General features: G+C 39.7%; 1 protein-coding gene across 3 annotated transcripts in view; it reads left to right on the plus strand.

Moving 5' to 3' along the window:
* LOC306857583 (beta-1,4 N-acetylgalactosaminyltransferase 2-like) overlaps positions 1-13902 on the plus strand; it is a 38622-nt gene extending 24720 nt beyond the window's left edge. For all 3 annotated transcript variants that reach the window (XM_079397591.1, XM_079397589.1, XM_079397590.1), the window contains 11 exons: positions 9-143; positions 261-290; positions 1394-1546; positions 1623-1729; positions 4966-5003; positions 11512-11692; positions 11861-11947; positions 12032-12213; positions 12299-12442; positions 12807-13035; positions 13298-13902. In XM_079397591.1, coding sequence (XP_079253717.1) covers positions 22-143; positions 261-290; positions 1394-1546; positions 1623-1729; positions 4966-5003; positions 11512-11692; positions 11861-11947; positions 12032-12213; positions 12299-12442; positions 12807-13035; positions 13298-13479 — 1455 coding nt within the window. In that variant the 5' untranslated portion in view covers positions 9-21 and the 3' untranslated portion in view covers positions 13480-13902. The remainder of the gene's footprint in view (positions 1-8; positions 144-260; positions 291-1393; positions 1547-1622; positions 1730-4965; positions 5004-11511; positions 11693-11860; positions 11948-12031; positions 12214-12298; positions 12443-12806; positions 13036-13297) is intronic.
* Positions 13903-15999: the final 2097 nt, after the last annotated feature.

Below are 15999 nucleotides of genomic sequence, written 5' to 3' on the forward strand. Positions count from 1 at the left end.
CCTTTCAGATAATCTCCAGAAATGAACTACAGCTTTCTCTTTAAGTTTTTCATAACTGGGCTCTGTCTTACTGCTCTGGGTATTTATAGTATACAAAGTGGATTTCTGGATGTTACAGATATCACAAGACTGTTGCCATCAGGGTATGAACCTACTACTCCATCTTGGTCTTATTCATTTTGTCTTTCCGTCCTGTGGTTTTGCAATTTGTTTTATAGGTGACTTTTTTTTTTTTTTTTTGTTCTTTTTCTTTTTTGCAGCACCAGGCGCCTCCAATTTTCTAAGCAAAGGTCAGTGGCTGCTTATTTATTCAGAATATTCTCTGTAACTTGATATTACTTCTGTATCATTTCATGACCTCTTATCCAGGGACGGATTATGACGCACCGGTGCCCTGGGCACGGACTGATTAAAGGCCCCCCTCAGTTGAAATTGCGCAAATGTTTTGTTATTTATTTCTTATCTTATTTTTTCTTATGAATTTCTGCTATTTATACTACTTGTCGCAAAATAGTGGTGATTATCTGCATTCAGAATTGTATTACATTATAAAACAGTATGCAATAATAGTATTGTGTAAATTTGTAATTTTAGTTCAAATTATTAAATGGATGCCACCTTATTGATACAATAAAGCCTTCCCGACACCTACCCTTACCCGATACTTTATTTTTGGTTATTTTCTTTTTTATTGACGACATGCTTTTACGATGTGAAAAAAAAGTTCGGCAAAAGATGGGCTCGAACCCGGGTCGATCGCGTCAAAAAGCATACACTTTACCATCTGCGCCACTAGAACTCATGATTCAATGATCCTTCACGATCCTTGGTGGGAGGAATTAGTGTAAATAGTCTCTGCCAAAAGTGTAAATAGACACTCCATTTACTTTATCAAAGAACATTATCATTGGCAGAATTAAAACACTCTCAAAAACTCCCATTAATTACTGAAGTTGCTTACATTGTGAAATTAATATCTTGCTTACATTGTACGCACTTTCAAGTACGATGACTCATCTGGACGCCATTGTACTCATAAACTCAACAGAATCATGTGTGATTGGTTATAATGCACAGTGCTGTAGAAACACGCAGCTGTCTCTGGCTCCGTGCCAGCCAGCGAAGATGAGTGAACAATTTAGCAGCTGATGATGTGCTGCACTGAATGATCTAATCTCACCGGTGTGGTCATTTATTAAATATAAAAAATATTATTCGGCTATTTTTTTTGTCTTTTGGAAGCTGCATTCAAAATCTGAGGGGGAAATCACGGTCCGGGAGTAGCTGGGCCCCCCTCTGGTCCAGTGCCCTGGGCACGTGCCGGGTAGGCCCGTGCGTTAATCCGTCCCTGCTCTTATCTGTGATATTTACCTTATTATTTGTGTTTTCGCAGACTGTATGACCGCAACATTGGGCCATTTCCCAGTAAAAATCGTTCATCTTGTTCCTGTAAAGGATGCATTCTAAATGCTCAACATGTGCCAGCGGATGAACTTGAAGGCCTTCAGAAACGTCGGTCTGAGGAGTACCGTCAATACCAGCTCAGGTCAAAGAACATTACATTTCATTCTCGTTACTCTTAAATTTGGTTTGCCTAAAAGTTCTAATTATGAATTTCTTAGGATGGGGACAAAAATGGAGTCACTTATACTAGCCCAACCCAACTCACCTCTCCAATATCCCATCCAGGGTTTCGTAGTGGCACCTCTTGCAAAAAGTGTGATACCAGGTAAAATTCTTTCCTACATTTGGATCAACCCGATCTCATGGAAGTGCGTAAAAATAGTATGCCAAATAAAAATGAAAACTTGTGGTATTGATCTGCAAAACTTTGCCGTATATATGCTACGTGAAAACTGCGTATCGTGTGCACGCCGACAAATTTAGTATCATATGCATGCGAAAACTGCATATTATGTGCACGTCAATCATATGTGCGCCAAAGTCCATTTTTGCATATTAATACCACGAGTTTTTGTTTTATTTTGCATACTACTTTTACGCATTTTCATGAGACCGGGCTCGAACAGGTTTCTGATCTTGGATGCGTTTAAGACTTTGCTTAGATATCTCTTTCTGCCTGGGATGTTGCGTCTTATACAACCCGATGTTGAGACATTTTTTTTTATTTTAATTTTTTTTAAATTTGAAAAATCACATGAGGCAATATTTTATTCACAATAGAACATAGACAACATTAATTAAATTTTACACTTTTATCCACTAAATGAGCTCATTTAAAATTTGATGCCCGCTACAGGTCTCAAAAAAGTTGGCACAGGGGCAATAAAGGGCTGAAAAAGCAAGAAATTTTGAAAATATTCAGTTGGGAGAACATCTAGCAACCAAGTTAATTGACATCAGGTCTGTAACATGATTAGCTATAAAAGGGATGTCTTATAGAGGCAGAGTCTCTCAGAAGTAAAGAGGGGCAGAGGCTCTCCAATCTGTGAAAGGGTGCATAAAAAAAATTCCTCAACGTCAAATTGCAAAGGCTTTGCAAATCTCATCATCTACAGTGCATAACACCATCAAAAGATTCAGAGAAACTGGAGAAATTTTGGATGGAGAAATCTCTGTATGTAAGTAAAATGGCCGTATGTAAACATGGTCCAGAAGCGCTGTTGTGTCCTGTGGGCCAAGGCTAATTTAAAATGGACTGTTTCAAAGTGGAAAAGTCTTCTATGGTCAGACGAGTCCAAATTTGACATTCTTGTTGGAAATCACAGACGCCGTGTCCTCTGGGCTAAAGAGGAGGGAGATCTTCCAACGTGTTATCAGCGTTCAGTTCAAAATCCAGCATCTCTGATGATATGGGGGTGCATAAGTGCATACGGTATGGGCAGCTTGCATGTTTTGGAAGACACTATGAATGCTGAAAGGTGTATATAAAGGTTTTAGAACAACATATGCTCCCCTCCAGATGACATATATTTCAGCAGGAAAATGCCAAACCACATACTGCAGCTATTACAACAGCATGGCTTCGTAGTAGAGGAGTCTGGGTGCTGAATTGGCCTGCTTATAGACCAGATCTTTCACCCAGGGGCGGTTTCTCCATTAGGGCAATCGGGCAACGCACCACCAAAGCGCGAAAGGGAGGAATTTTTTTATTTCACATTCAGTCAGTGTTACGCTAGCTTTCACTCTTCTATACTGTTTGTTCTGCCTCTGGAAATATTGTCCAATCAGCGTTGAGTCACGTTCTGTGTAGTACCGCCCCTTTTTGGGCGATTTCTCTCAGACTGAGAATCGCCCCGAGTGTTCCCATAGACTTCCATACAAAGATTTTTTTTTTTCAAAGTGCAGGCATTGCAATGCAGGCCCTATGGGTTCCGGGAGGGCTAGCACTAACATGCTTTCGTAATCATGCGTAACCTTAACTTGTGCAGCGATTGGTCGGAACAAACATCCCGCTAATAAGAAGAAATATGAAGTCAGGACTAGTCTGTATGGGCTGAATAAAGCAAACCAGTATCTTATCAGTGAAGTTTTGATGGATGACGATTGTAATGGAGGTAAAGACGATTATAGTCAGTGACATACATGAATCGTAACTTACATTATTACACGCGCACAAGTCCGTTATTATTAGTGTGCAAATAAACAAACCGTGTATATTTATATAACTTTAAGGCGACTGGAATAGTGGTTTGTTGGCATCTCCGTGTGGTCCTGCTTTGTACTGCAGCTTGACATGTAGTTATTTATATATGTATAGAAAATGGTCTAAACAAATGTAACATTTTATTTATTTTTCTCACAGATTTTGCTGTTGCACTGTATACATCAATTTGGAATTATTATTCAAATTAAAAACAATGTTTTCATTTTTCTTGAAAAAAGCTTGCAGAAAATATAATTTTGTGAGAATCATCCTCAATCTTGAATTTGGTAAAACAATTTTCTTTATTTAAAATGTTTCATGTCTTAATACTTTTCCTTTTGTTATACTGGCATAAATCATATTGGGATGTATGCTAAAATTTTTTGATGTGGCACCCCACCTAGTAAATTTTCCACTAGCCGCCACTGCTTTCACCTATAGAGAACATTTGTCGCATTCCTTAAATGAAAATTACGTCAAAGACGACCACAAACTCTTCAGCAGCTGGAAATCTATATCAGGCAAGAATGGGACCAAATTCCAACACCGAAACTCATAGATGCCCAGACGTCTTCAAACTGTTTTGAAAAGAAGAGGAGATGCTACACCATGGTAAACATGCCCCCGTCCCAACTATTTTGAGGCCTGTAGCAGGCATCAAATTTGAAATGAGCTCATCTTGTGCATACAATTTTAAAATTTCGCAGTTTAAACATTTATGTTCTATTGTGAATAAAATATGTGATTTGAAATTCTTTTAGTTTTAATTTTATTCAAATTTAAAAAACGTCCCAACATTTCCTGAATTCGGGTTGTATGTCAGAAGTCATTACAGATGTTCATGTTTATTTTTTGCGAAAAAGAAATAGTAATTAACTGTGTCTTCAAACAATAAAGATTTGAGGTTTATTAACTAAAGGCCGGAATACATTACATGACTAGGCATTATACACTTACCGACTTTGTAAATAGTGACAAAGGAAAACTGGACATCATACACTACACGACCGAGGATCACACACTACTAGATTTTAAATTCCTTCCGATCACAAAAGACTCACACAGAAATGTGTGCATAGTTGCTAGGAGACGCATGACAAATGAAAACGATGTGTGTTCTAAAATCGGCTGAAAATATCAAACATGTTTGATATCCTCCGACTGGATGGAATCTGTCAACTCACATCTGCAGAGTGACTTTCAGCAACTAGCGTTAACTTCTCCAGATTGCTGTAGTGTATCGTGTTGTGTATTCCAGGCTTAAGTAAGAATGTATTTTCATGGAATTTTACATCTTGGTTAGAAAAAAAGGTTATTTATGAAAATGAGATGAATTGTGAAACTGCCCATTTTCACAGGTTTGGCTCTGCATGCACAAGAAAGAAGACTATATAAGGTTTGTTTTAAAATATGTGTGGCCCACATATACAGGTCCTTTTCAAAAAATTAGCATATTGTGATAAAGTTCATTATTTTCTGTAATGTACTGATAAACATTAGACTTTCATATATTTTAGATTCATTACAACACAACTGAAGTAGTTCAAGCCTTTTATTGTTTTAATATTGATGATTTTGGCATACAGCTCATGAAAACCCAAAATTCCTATCTCAAAAAATTAGCATATCATGAAAAGGTTCTCTAAACGAGCTATTAACCTAATCATCTGAATCAACTAATTAACTCTAAACACCTGCAAAAGATTCCTGAGGCTTTTAAAAACTCCCAGCCTGGTTCATTACTCAAAACCGCAATCATGGGTAAGACTGCCGACCTGACTGCTGTCCAGAAGGCCATCATTGACACCCTCAAGCAAGAGGGTAAGACACAGAAAGAAATTTCTGAACGAATAGGCTGTTCCCAGAGTGCTGTATCAAGGCACCTCAGTGGGAAGTCTGTGGGAAGGAAAAAGTGTGGCAGAAAACGCAGCACAACGAGAAGAGGTGACCGGACCCTGAGGAAGATTGTGGAGAAGGACCGATTCCAGACCTTGGGGGACCTGCGGAAGCAGTGGACTGAGTCTGGAGTAGAAACATCCAGAGCCACCGTGTACAGGCGTGTGCAGGAAATGGGCTACAGGTGCCGCATTCCCCAGGTCAAGCCACTTTTGAACCAGAAACAGCGGCAGAAGCGCCTGACCTGGGCTACAGAGAAGCAGCACTGGACTGTTGCTCAGTGGTCCAAAGTACTTTTTTCGGATGAAAGCAAATTTTGCATGTCATTCGGAAATCAAGGTGCCAGAGTCTGGAGGAAGACTGGGAATGCCAAAATGCCTGAAGTCCAGTGTCAAGTACGCACAGTCAGTGATGCTGGTGTTGGTCCACTGTGTTTTATCAAGGGCAGGGTCAATGCAGTTAGCTATCAGGAGATTTTGGAGCACTTCATGCTTCCATCTGCTGAAAAGCTTTATGGAGATGAAGATTTCATTTTTCAGCACGACCTGGCACCTGCTCACAGTGCCAAAACCACTGGTAAATGGTTTACTGACCATGGTATTACTGTGCTCAATTGGCCTGCCAACTCTCCTGACCTGAACCCCATAGAGAATCTGTGGGATATTGTGAAGAGAAAGTTGAGAGACACAAGACCCAACACTCTGGATGAGCTTAAGGCCGTTATCGAAGCATCCTGGGCCTCCATAACACCTCAGCAGTGCCACAGGCTGATTGCCTCCATGCTACGCCGCATTGAAGCAGTCATTTCTGCAAAAGGATTCCCGACCAAGTATTGAGTGCATAACTGAACATAATTATTTGAAGGTTGACTTTTTTTTTTGGTATTAAAAACACTTTTCTTTTATTGGTCGGATGAAATATGCTAATTTTTTGAGATAGGAATTTTGGGTTTTCATGAGCTGTATGCCAAAATCATCAATATTAAAACAATAAAAGGCTTGAACTACTTCAGTTGTGTTGTAATGAATCTAAAATATATGAAAGTCTAATGTTTATCAGTACATTACAGAAAATAATGAACTTTATCACAATATGCTAATTGTTTGAAAAGGACCTGTATGTGTGGGATTTTCTGGTTTGATGATGTCAGTAAGGTGGAGGGTCTTTTGCGCTTTACTTTGCAAGGGCTTACATGATCCAAATCAGGGATGGGCAACTTCGGTGCTGGAGGGCCACTGTCCTGCAGAGTTTAACTCCAACCCTAATCAAGCACACTTGAACCAGCTAATCAATAATAATACTAAATAATTTATTGTCATTGTTATAAAACGAGATTACATTAGTGCCTCAATCAACAGTGCAGTTAAAGTGCAGATACATAGAATGTAAACATAAGGTCCAACATGATCAGCAATAGCCCAGTATGTAAACAGGACAATACGACATTGACAAAGAATAAGTGTATGAGGTGGGGAAACAGTAATAACCAGTAATGATGTGTATTGTTGTGTGTGCTGCAGCAATGCAAAGTCCAGTTCATAGTTAATGCCATTGTTGAAGAGTGGTACATAATACATCCAAATTTAAGTGGGTGGAAAGGGGAGAGGGGAACAGTGTTTGTTCAGCAGTCTAACTGCCTGGGGATAAAGGCTGTTGGCCATTCTGGTGGTCCTGGCCTGAAGGGACCTGTACCTCCTACCAGAGGGCAAAAGGTGAAGGTTTTTAAGCTTCCTCAGGAAAAAGAGACGCTGCTGGGCCTTCCCTACAGCCAAGGTGATGTTATTGCCCCAGGACAGATCCTCTGACACAGTGAGACCCAGGAATTTAAAACGGTTCACCCTTTCCACAGCCTCTCCATTAATGTAGAGAGGTGAATGTCCAGGATGATTTAATTTACGAAAGTCCACTATAATTTCTTTTGTCTTTTTAATGTTAAGAGCCAAGTTATTCTTTTTACACCACCCTGCCAGTAGCTCAGTCTCCTCCCTGTATGCCATCTCGTTGTTTGTTATGAGGCCAAGCACAGTTGTATCGTCTGCAAATTTAACGATGTGATTAGTGGGGAAGGAGGCAGAACAGTCATGTGTGTAGAGTAGTGGACGGAGCACACAACCCTGAGGGGCACCAGTGTTTATGTATATGGTGTTTGAAATGTGCTTGCCCGTTTTCACACATTGAGAGCGATTGGTTAAAAAGTCCAGTATCTAGTTAAATAATACGTTGTTCAATCCAAGGTTGCTCAATTTCAGCAGGAGTGTGTTTGGCCGGATTGTATTAAAAGCCGAACTAAAGTCAATGAAAAGCAGCCTAGCATAGGTGTTTTTGTGCTCCAGATGTTTCAGAAGTATGTGAAGCACAATAGCAATGGCATCCTCCGCTGATCTGTTCTCCTGGTATGCAAACTGGTACTGGCCGAGAGCAGGTGGTAAGGCCTTTTTTATGTTTCATGACCAGGCATTCCAGGCACTTGGCAAGGATAAGTGTGAGTGCCACAGGCCTGTAGTCATTCAGGCATGTGACAATGGCTTGTTTGGGGATAGGAATGATTGTGGCTGCTTTAAAACGTGCTGGGACCCATGACTTGGACAGCGACAGGTTGAAGATGGTTGTGAAGACCTCTGCCAGCTCGGCCGCACAGTCCTTTAGCACCCGGCCCAGCACTCCATCTGGACCAGATGCCTTCCTGGGGTTGATGTTGCTAAGGCAGAGTCTCGCTTCATGAAGGCTTAGGACAGGTTGTCGTTGGAGGGCAGGTGTGGCCTTGTCCAAGTGTCCTTGTCCTCCCTCTCAAAACGGGCATAAAACAGGTCTAATTCCTCTGCTAGAGTGGAAGCACTGCTCACAGAGGCAGATGTTGTTCCCTTGCAGTCCGATATTGCCCTAATACCCTCCCAGACCTGCCGGGAGTTTGTTGAGGTGTTAAAATGGGCTTCAATCTGCCTTTTGTAATCCAGTTTAGCAGACTTGATGCCCCTTCGGAGAGCGCTCCTGGCTATGCTGTAAGCCCCCCTGTCCCCAGACCTATAGGCTACATCTCTGGCTTTAATCAGCAGCTGAACCTCATGTGTTATCCGTGGTTTTTGGTTAAGAAAGACATGGATCAGCTTCCAGGATGTAACCCTATCTACACAGAAATTGATGTAGTCCATCACTGTGGTGGTGTACTCAAGGGCCTGGCGTGCTAGTAATTCCAGGTCTCTGAAAACATCCCAGTTTGTGTGGTGGAAGCAGTCCTGTAGCTCAGGGATAGCATTTTCAGGCCATATTCTAACTGGCTTCACGATAGGCCTGGCAGTCTTAATAATAGGTGTATACCGAGGATGGAGCATGAGTGAGATATGATCACGCAAACCCAGATGAGGATATACCTGGACTTTGTAAGCATTTGTCACATTGGTATACACCTGGTCCAGTGTTTTATCTCCTCTGGTAACACAGTTCACACTATGGTGGAATTTGTGAAATAAAGTCTTTGTCAGCATGATTAAAATCCCCCGCTGCTATAAAGATACTGTCAGGGTGTGCAGCCAGGCTGTTGTTAATGCTTTCGTGTAGCTGTGCTAGAGCCAGTTTAGTATTAGCATCTGGGGGGATATACACAGCACAGATAAACACAACAGAAAATTCTATTGGGAGATAAAACGGTCTACATTTAAGCAGCATGAACTCCACGTCAGGGCAAAAGAGTCTTCCAACTACAGTGACATTTGTGCACCAAGAGTTGTTGGTGTAAATACACAAGCCTCCACCGATCTTCTTACCCGAGTCAGCTCGGTGGGTGGTAAGGCCGGCTAGCTCTATAGCCGCGTCTGGGGTGGTGTAATCCAGCCAGGTTTCCGTGAAGATCATGCTGCAACAGTTGGCTATATTCCTTTGTGTTGTCAGTCGCAGCCAAATCTCGTCCATCTTATTGCGGATTGATCTGGCATTGGAGAGGAAGATGGTAGGAAGCAGGGGCTTAAACGGGATAGCCTTTAGCCTAGCTAACACGCCAGCCCGCTTGCCTCTCTTCTGCCGCCGCTCGCAACGTCTCCTCCTCCGTCTTGCTGCTGCGGGTGTCCACAGAGGTGATTTGACGATCTCCAGGGGAATAAAAGAAACCGGTGTTGAACAATATGTATCCCCGGTGTTGAGTTCGAGGAGTTCTGCACAGCTGTATTGAAGTGCCTCAGCCAAATGTATGTGCGAGAGACAGAGCTGGGTAGTAACTGATTACATGTAATCTGGATTACGTAATCAGATTCCAAAAATTAAGTACTTGTAATCAGAGTAAATTACATTTTAAAATACTCATAATCAGACTACAGTTGCTTTTTTATGGATAACATGATTACATATTATTCATAAATCATTGATTCCCCCTAATTTCTCTTTTTCATCTTTTTAAATTTTCCTTTCTAAATTAGTCTACCGAATATGTACTTATTATATATGTATAAATAGTCCAGTCTTGCGGACATTCACACAAAGATCAGTCATTAGTCAGGTGGCGACAGCATTTGACCACTGGATTTACAAAAATCATTTCAGGTTTAAGAAGGGCTTCAACATTGCATCAACTACTGATGAACACATTCATTTTTATTTGAATTATTACTCTTTAGGTTTTTTAACCATGTATTATTAATTATAACTAATTAAAATGTACATATTCACGTTATTTCTTAGATACATGTAATGCAGGCATTCCAAAACTTTTTGTCATCTAAACCTTATTCACCAAATATATTTGCTTTAAGTACCCCTGAGATTTTAAAATAAATATTTCAATAATTAAGTAGAACATTTGCATGTTCACGGTTTCTTTGATGTTGATTTAATGATCACATGGAATGCAGGTAAATAAAAATATTTAATCTTTTTTAGTAAGTGTTTTATTTAAAACAAAGACTATAGAAACACAAAGACTGTTCACTCCTATACTTATGAATGGGAGAAACTGCAACACGCAATATGGAGGAATAGTCCCACCTTCGAAATGAAAGGGCCGAATTTCCCATAGAAACCTGACTAGACCTGCCAATCCACATGCACAGTATAAGCAGGTTATGGTTCAGCATGCACATTGCCTGGTCTAGCCTGAAAAATAAGCTTTTTAAACGCTATTTGAGTATAAGAAACAACATTCATGGGGCAATTAATTTCAGATTTTTGTTGCTGATTTGACAATGTGAGTTCAGCGAGCAGTTTGAGATTTCAGGATTCCCCTGTTCATTAAGATTGTCTTGTATGAGCTGACTGGAGGCGTTGCAAATATGGCCACCAAGTGAAGAGACTTTCCTCGAAAGGGAGTTCAAATAAAAAAAAAAAAATAAATAAAAAAAGGGAGTTTGTTTTAAAATTATTCATTTTAATTTTATTTTTTTATGATTTAATTAATTGTCAGCTTTTCATTAAACTCACAACCCACCTGCAGTTCCTTTACGAACCCTAGTTTGGGAAACTGTAATATAATGTTTAATGCACTTGAAATTACAATGAATGGAACAAGTTTTCTTACTCTTTGCATTTTTTACATCATTATAGTACAAGATAATGCTATTTAAATCAATGTGATAAAGTAATCTGATTATATTACCTAAAATGTGTAATGTAACAGATTACGTTACTGACTACAATTTTTGTAATGTAATCTGGAATCAGTAACGGATTACAATTTGTAAGTAATCTACCCAGCTCTGGTGAGAGAATGCACAACACCACCACCATGAAAACACTATGCCAGTCGAGAGAGCTCAGAGCTGCTGCGTCTGTGTGGGCCACCGCCATTTTCCCAAGGCCTTCAAGATCAGTAGAAAGCTATAGGCAGGTGTGTTTGATTAGGGTTGGATCTAAACTCTGCAGGACAGTGGCCCTCCAGGACCGAAGTTGCCCATCCCTGATCCAAATGAATCTTTTCTGTTTTCTTCAAATGCAAACTCAAGACTGCTAGTTGCTTTCTTTGTGAAAGATCTCCAGTCATGATTATTAATGCGTGTCACACCGATTATCCATTCATCTACCAATAGGTGTCTTTGAGTGTGGATAAAGGAGTACTCTCAGTGGAGGATCTTCTGGACGGAGATCAGGTGGAGGGACAGGGTCAGAGTAATCTGACCATCTCATCCAGCAGCCGCACACATCTCAACGATCTGCTCTCCAGAGTGACCTACACCAGCACCATCTACCACGTCAAGACTAAAGATCTGGGTAATGTCAGCACCACCCTCTTTTTCCATTATGTTCAGAGAATGGGTGTTAGCTATTGTGCTCATTGTTTTTATGCAGTCTAGTTTACTTTTTACTTTTGGATTTAGATTCAATATACCTTCATTTTTAAATTGAAATACTGTAAATCACTTTTCCTTGTTTCCCTAGTTAATTTTTCTTTTGAGGACTATGAGGCCATATTTCCCATTGCGATCAAGAGACCATCAGTTCCTGTTCTGTATGACCCAGGGACAGGTAAGACCACAAAACTTGCACATGTCTGATGTTGTTTAGATTAAGTATGGTCAGTGACCCTTCTTTCTCTCTGTATTACTGTAGATGTTAACTCACAGGTGACCATAACAACAAAGACCTTTCTGAGATATGATGAGCTGAACATCCTCCTCAAGAGCATCCGACAGTTTTACCCCAAAATCAAGATCATCATTGCAGATGACAGCCTGGAGCCGCAAAACGTGACTGGCTACAACTTAGAGCACTACATTATGCCTCCTGCACAGGTAAATGTTTTTTTAAGGCCACACCGATCAACATAATGCTGTCGGGAGAATAAAATCTGGAATATCCCTTCATCTGTTTCCTCAGGGCTGGTTTGCAGGCAGGAATCTGGCTATTTCTCAGGTCACCACTAAATACGTCCTGTGGGTTGATGATGATTACATTTTCAATAACAATACACGGATTGAAAGCTTTGTGGAGATAATGGAAAAAGTTCCAGAACTGGATGTGGTAAGTAAAGAGAATTCATGCTGGAGAAAAATGGATCTCATTCATTAAACATGTAACATGCTCAAATTTGTGTGTGATGATAAGAAAATGTTTTAAGATAAGGTCATGTTCTTAAATGCTTACAAATTTTCATGATGTTTTTCTGTGTATTAAATATAAATAATCCATGAAATGATTAGTGAATTAGACCCATTGCTTTTCTCTGCTCACCTCTTTTGTTTTTTTGTTTTTTGTATTAGTGTTAATTTTTACTGGATGGTGAGGGAAAGATGATGTGGCCTTTTCTAGCTATTAACCTGTAAATAAAAGTGGATAATTTCAGCTATAGAGGCAGTTCCTTACCCTCTCTCTCTCTCTGGTTCAGGTTGGTGGTGCAGTGGAAAGAAATCAGTTCTTTTTCCGCCTTCAGTACGATGAAGGGGATGAAGAGGAGGGTGGTTGTCTCAGACGTTTCCAGAGGAGGAAGATGCAATTAGTTCCAGGCCTTAACAACTGCATCTTTGTAGATGGGGTCGTCAACTACTTCCTGGCACGGACAGATGCGGTGCGACGGGTCGGCTTTGATCCATTTCTGAAGAGGGTGGCTCACACTGGTAGGTGCATCTTGGGTGATCAGGATGATCGCCTAGTTTATGGTTTGCACACTGAATGCCGGTGAAATGCCCTATTTTCATATTTCATGACAATGCTATGTGAAAAAGGTAGTGAAAAATTAGCGGTGTTACCCGAAGGATATTTATCAAGAGAAAATATTTTTCCTTGGAAAAATTCTGACTTACGAAAACGTACTATCTTCTTGAGTGTCTTTTTATGAATAGTCTTCTTTTTCTGTCTCTCTACCCTAAACCCCTGCAGAGTTTTTTCTAGATGGTCTTGGAGATTTGCTGATTGCCTCTTGCAAAGGACTTTCAGTCGGCCATCAGAAGAAACGCAAGCAAAGCAATTACAGGCGCTTTAGGTTTCCAGGACGAAAAGATGGAAAAAACAAACTGGCCCATCATTACTTCAAGAATTATTTGAAATGCATCAGGTACTGAGAGACTTTTGAGCAGAAGGGTGACCATTCTCCCACAGAGACCAAACTGAAAACTGGAACTCATTAAAATGAATGTATATGAACAAATATTCACCTCAGACGTGTTTTGATAAAGAAAAGTATACAGAAATTGTTAAAAAGTTAGCAATTCAGGCAGTGGAATCAGCATCAACAAAAGCCATGAACCAACCTTAAATTGAACATGATAATTCTATCAAATTGCTTTTCATAGGGGTTATTAATTTTCTATAGTAAAATATTTATTTTTTGAAGGGTAACTTTTTTTTCAGAAGTTGTGAAATGTTACCAAACTTTGCACGAAGGTTTTTCCTGTGCCTAAATGAGATACATGTTTTGGAATTTCTGCTGCTTTGACTTTTATTTAAAAAAAAAAAACATTAAATGCTGAACAGGTTTGAGACTGATTTACAGTTGTTATGTTTACTTCAGACAAATGTGGGATTCCGTGCAGTGTTTTTTAGATTCAAGAATGTCTAGAATACGGTTTATCGTAAACTTTTTTTTTTTTTTTTTTTTCAGCCTAATTATAAATTTTGAAGAATCCATTAATGATCATCATTTTATATTGTAGGACCTCTTTTGTATTTATTTGGTTATATTCCAACAGTTTTGTTTATCTTTTAAGTCATTCTGATTTATTTTATATTATTATGGAATTATTGATGTTGAATTCTGTTGTGGTAAACAATGCTAATATGAGAGAATTTTAACACTAACTGGGATAAAATGATGATAAATATAAGTATAACCAGATACTGAGTGGGGTTTACCCAATGAGGAGTAAATCTAATTCAGGTCTGCTGCCTGCTTCATAATTTAATATGAAGTCAGCAATGAAGATTAATGAAGATCTTCTGCCTACTAGCAAAACTTTTTCCTTCAGTTACTGTATGTGAAAGTTTTTATATGACAGATTGAACAAGTATTTTTCAGAAAATATAAAGTGCAAATATAAAATATAAATATATCTGCAAGCAGCGATTACCGGGGTTCAAGCGCTTTAGGCATTTAAGCACATAAGGAAAAAGACCATATTTAGATAGATGTACCAAATATGTACCATTTTTAGATGGATTTACTATAGAAATACTCACATAGATTTACCATAGAAATATGATGTTTTTGTAATGTTTATGACTGTTATAGCGCCAGCTGTGGTCCGATCAACCTAAAACTTTGCATGCTCTTTAGAATCCCCTGTCGCATGTGCTCAGCGGGTGTTGTGAAGATTTGAGTTTTTTGTTTAGGCTTTATAGGCTTTTGGGTATATTTGGACAGGCCCCTTTCCTAAAGGACCCCGTTATTCAACTTTTTGATAATTATTGACCTAGAGAGTCCAGAGAATTGCACTGCGGTGGTTTTTTTTCCAGATTGAGCGAAAAACCTAGGACTAGTTCACATCTTCTCAACATCATCTTTTTCACATCTTCTCAATCATTTAAAAAATTGTTTGATTGCCAGCAATGGTTATAGAGGCAAAGTTGTTCGGAACGACGAGGTCTATCATACGATATGAATATCGCACGTATGTGCAGAAAACTGTGCCATGTACAACGCCCTCAAAAAATGCGATACCGCCCCTCCAGTGGCCGATTTCTTTCAAATTTCTCACAGACCTTTGTTAACCTTGTCTAATAGGTGCTCAAACTTCGTCGGCCAATGTCGGCACTTAGACACTTGTGGCACTTTGGACCAAGACTGTGCACAGCGATTTCCATGTTGATAGGACAAATGGTTGCCTATGGACATTTTTATGTTTTTTCCCTTATAGTGCCACCAAGTGGCCAATCTCCGCGATTTCTTTCTTGTGACCTCAGCTTGAGCTCTTACATAGGTGTTCCAAGTTTGGCGAAGATATCTCATTCCGTTCAGGAGTAATTGGCATTTTACTAAAAATGGCCCTGCCCCCTTCGACCGATTTGGAGTCCCTTTGCGATAGTGAGTCGAAAGTTCAACTTTTTTTGAGAATTAGTAATATTCACTCTCCAGAGTATCTTTCTGCACTGGTTTGGTTCCGATCAGACGAAAAACCTAGGACTAGTTAGCAAAAGTACGTTTTTCAAAAAATATGAACTACCAAAAAATTTTGCCAGGCTCATGATTGAATCTGATGTATGCTTTTTGTCCGGCATGAGCCAAGGATTCCAACAACATTAGACACTTGAGTGTGCGACTGACGGTTTAGGAGTTGTGAGGGATTTCGTACTTTCGACCGCTGTAGCACCCCCGTCAGGCCGATTGGGGCGAGCCTTGGTCACGTTGTAGGCGGTGTGAGTACTACCATCCCTCCAAGTTTCAAGTCTCTACGACTTACGGTTTGATCTGCATGATCAGTTTTACATGGCAATCGCTCATCCGTGACCATTCTAACAATTACTATAGGGTTTCAGCACAACGTTCTTGAACCCCTAATATATAATGTAACATCTCAGATGTCACAGATTTCTGTCATCAGTTTATGATAATATTATTATACTTCTTTCATCACACAACTCAATCT

This window comes from Barbus barbus, assembly GCF_936440315.1.
Source record: "Barbus barbus genome assembly, chromosome: 3".
NCBI lineage: Eukaryota > Metazoa > Chordata > Actinopteri > Cypriniformes > Cyprinidae > Barbus > Barbus barbus.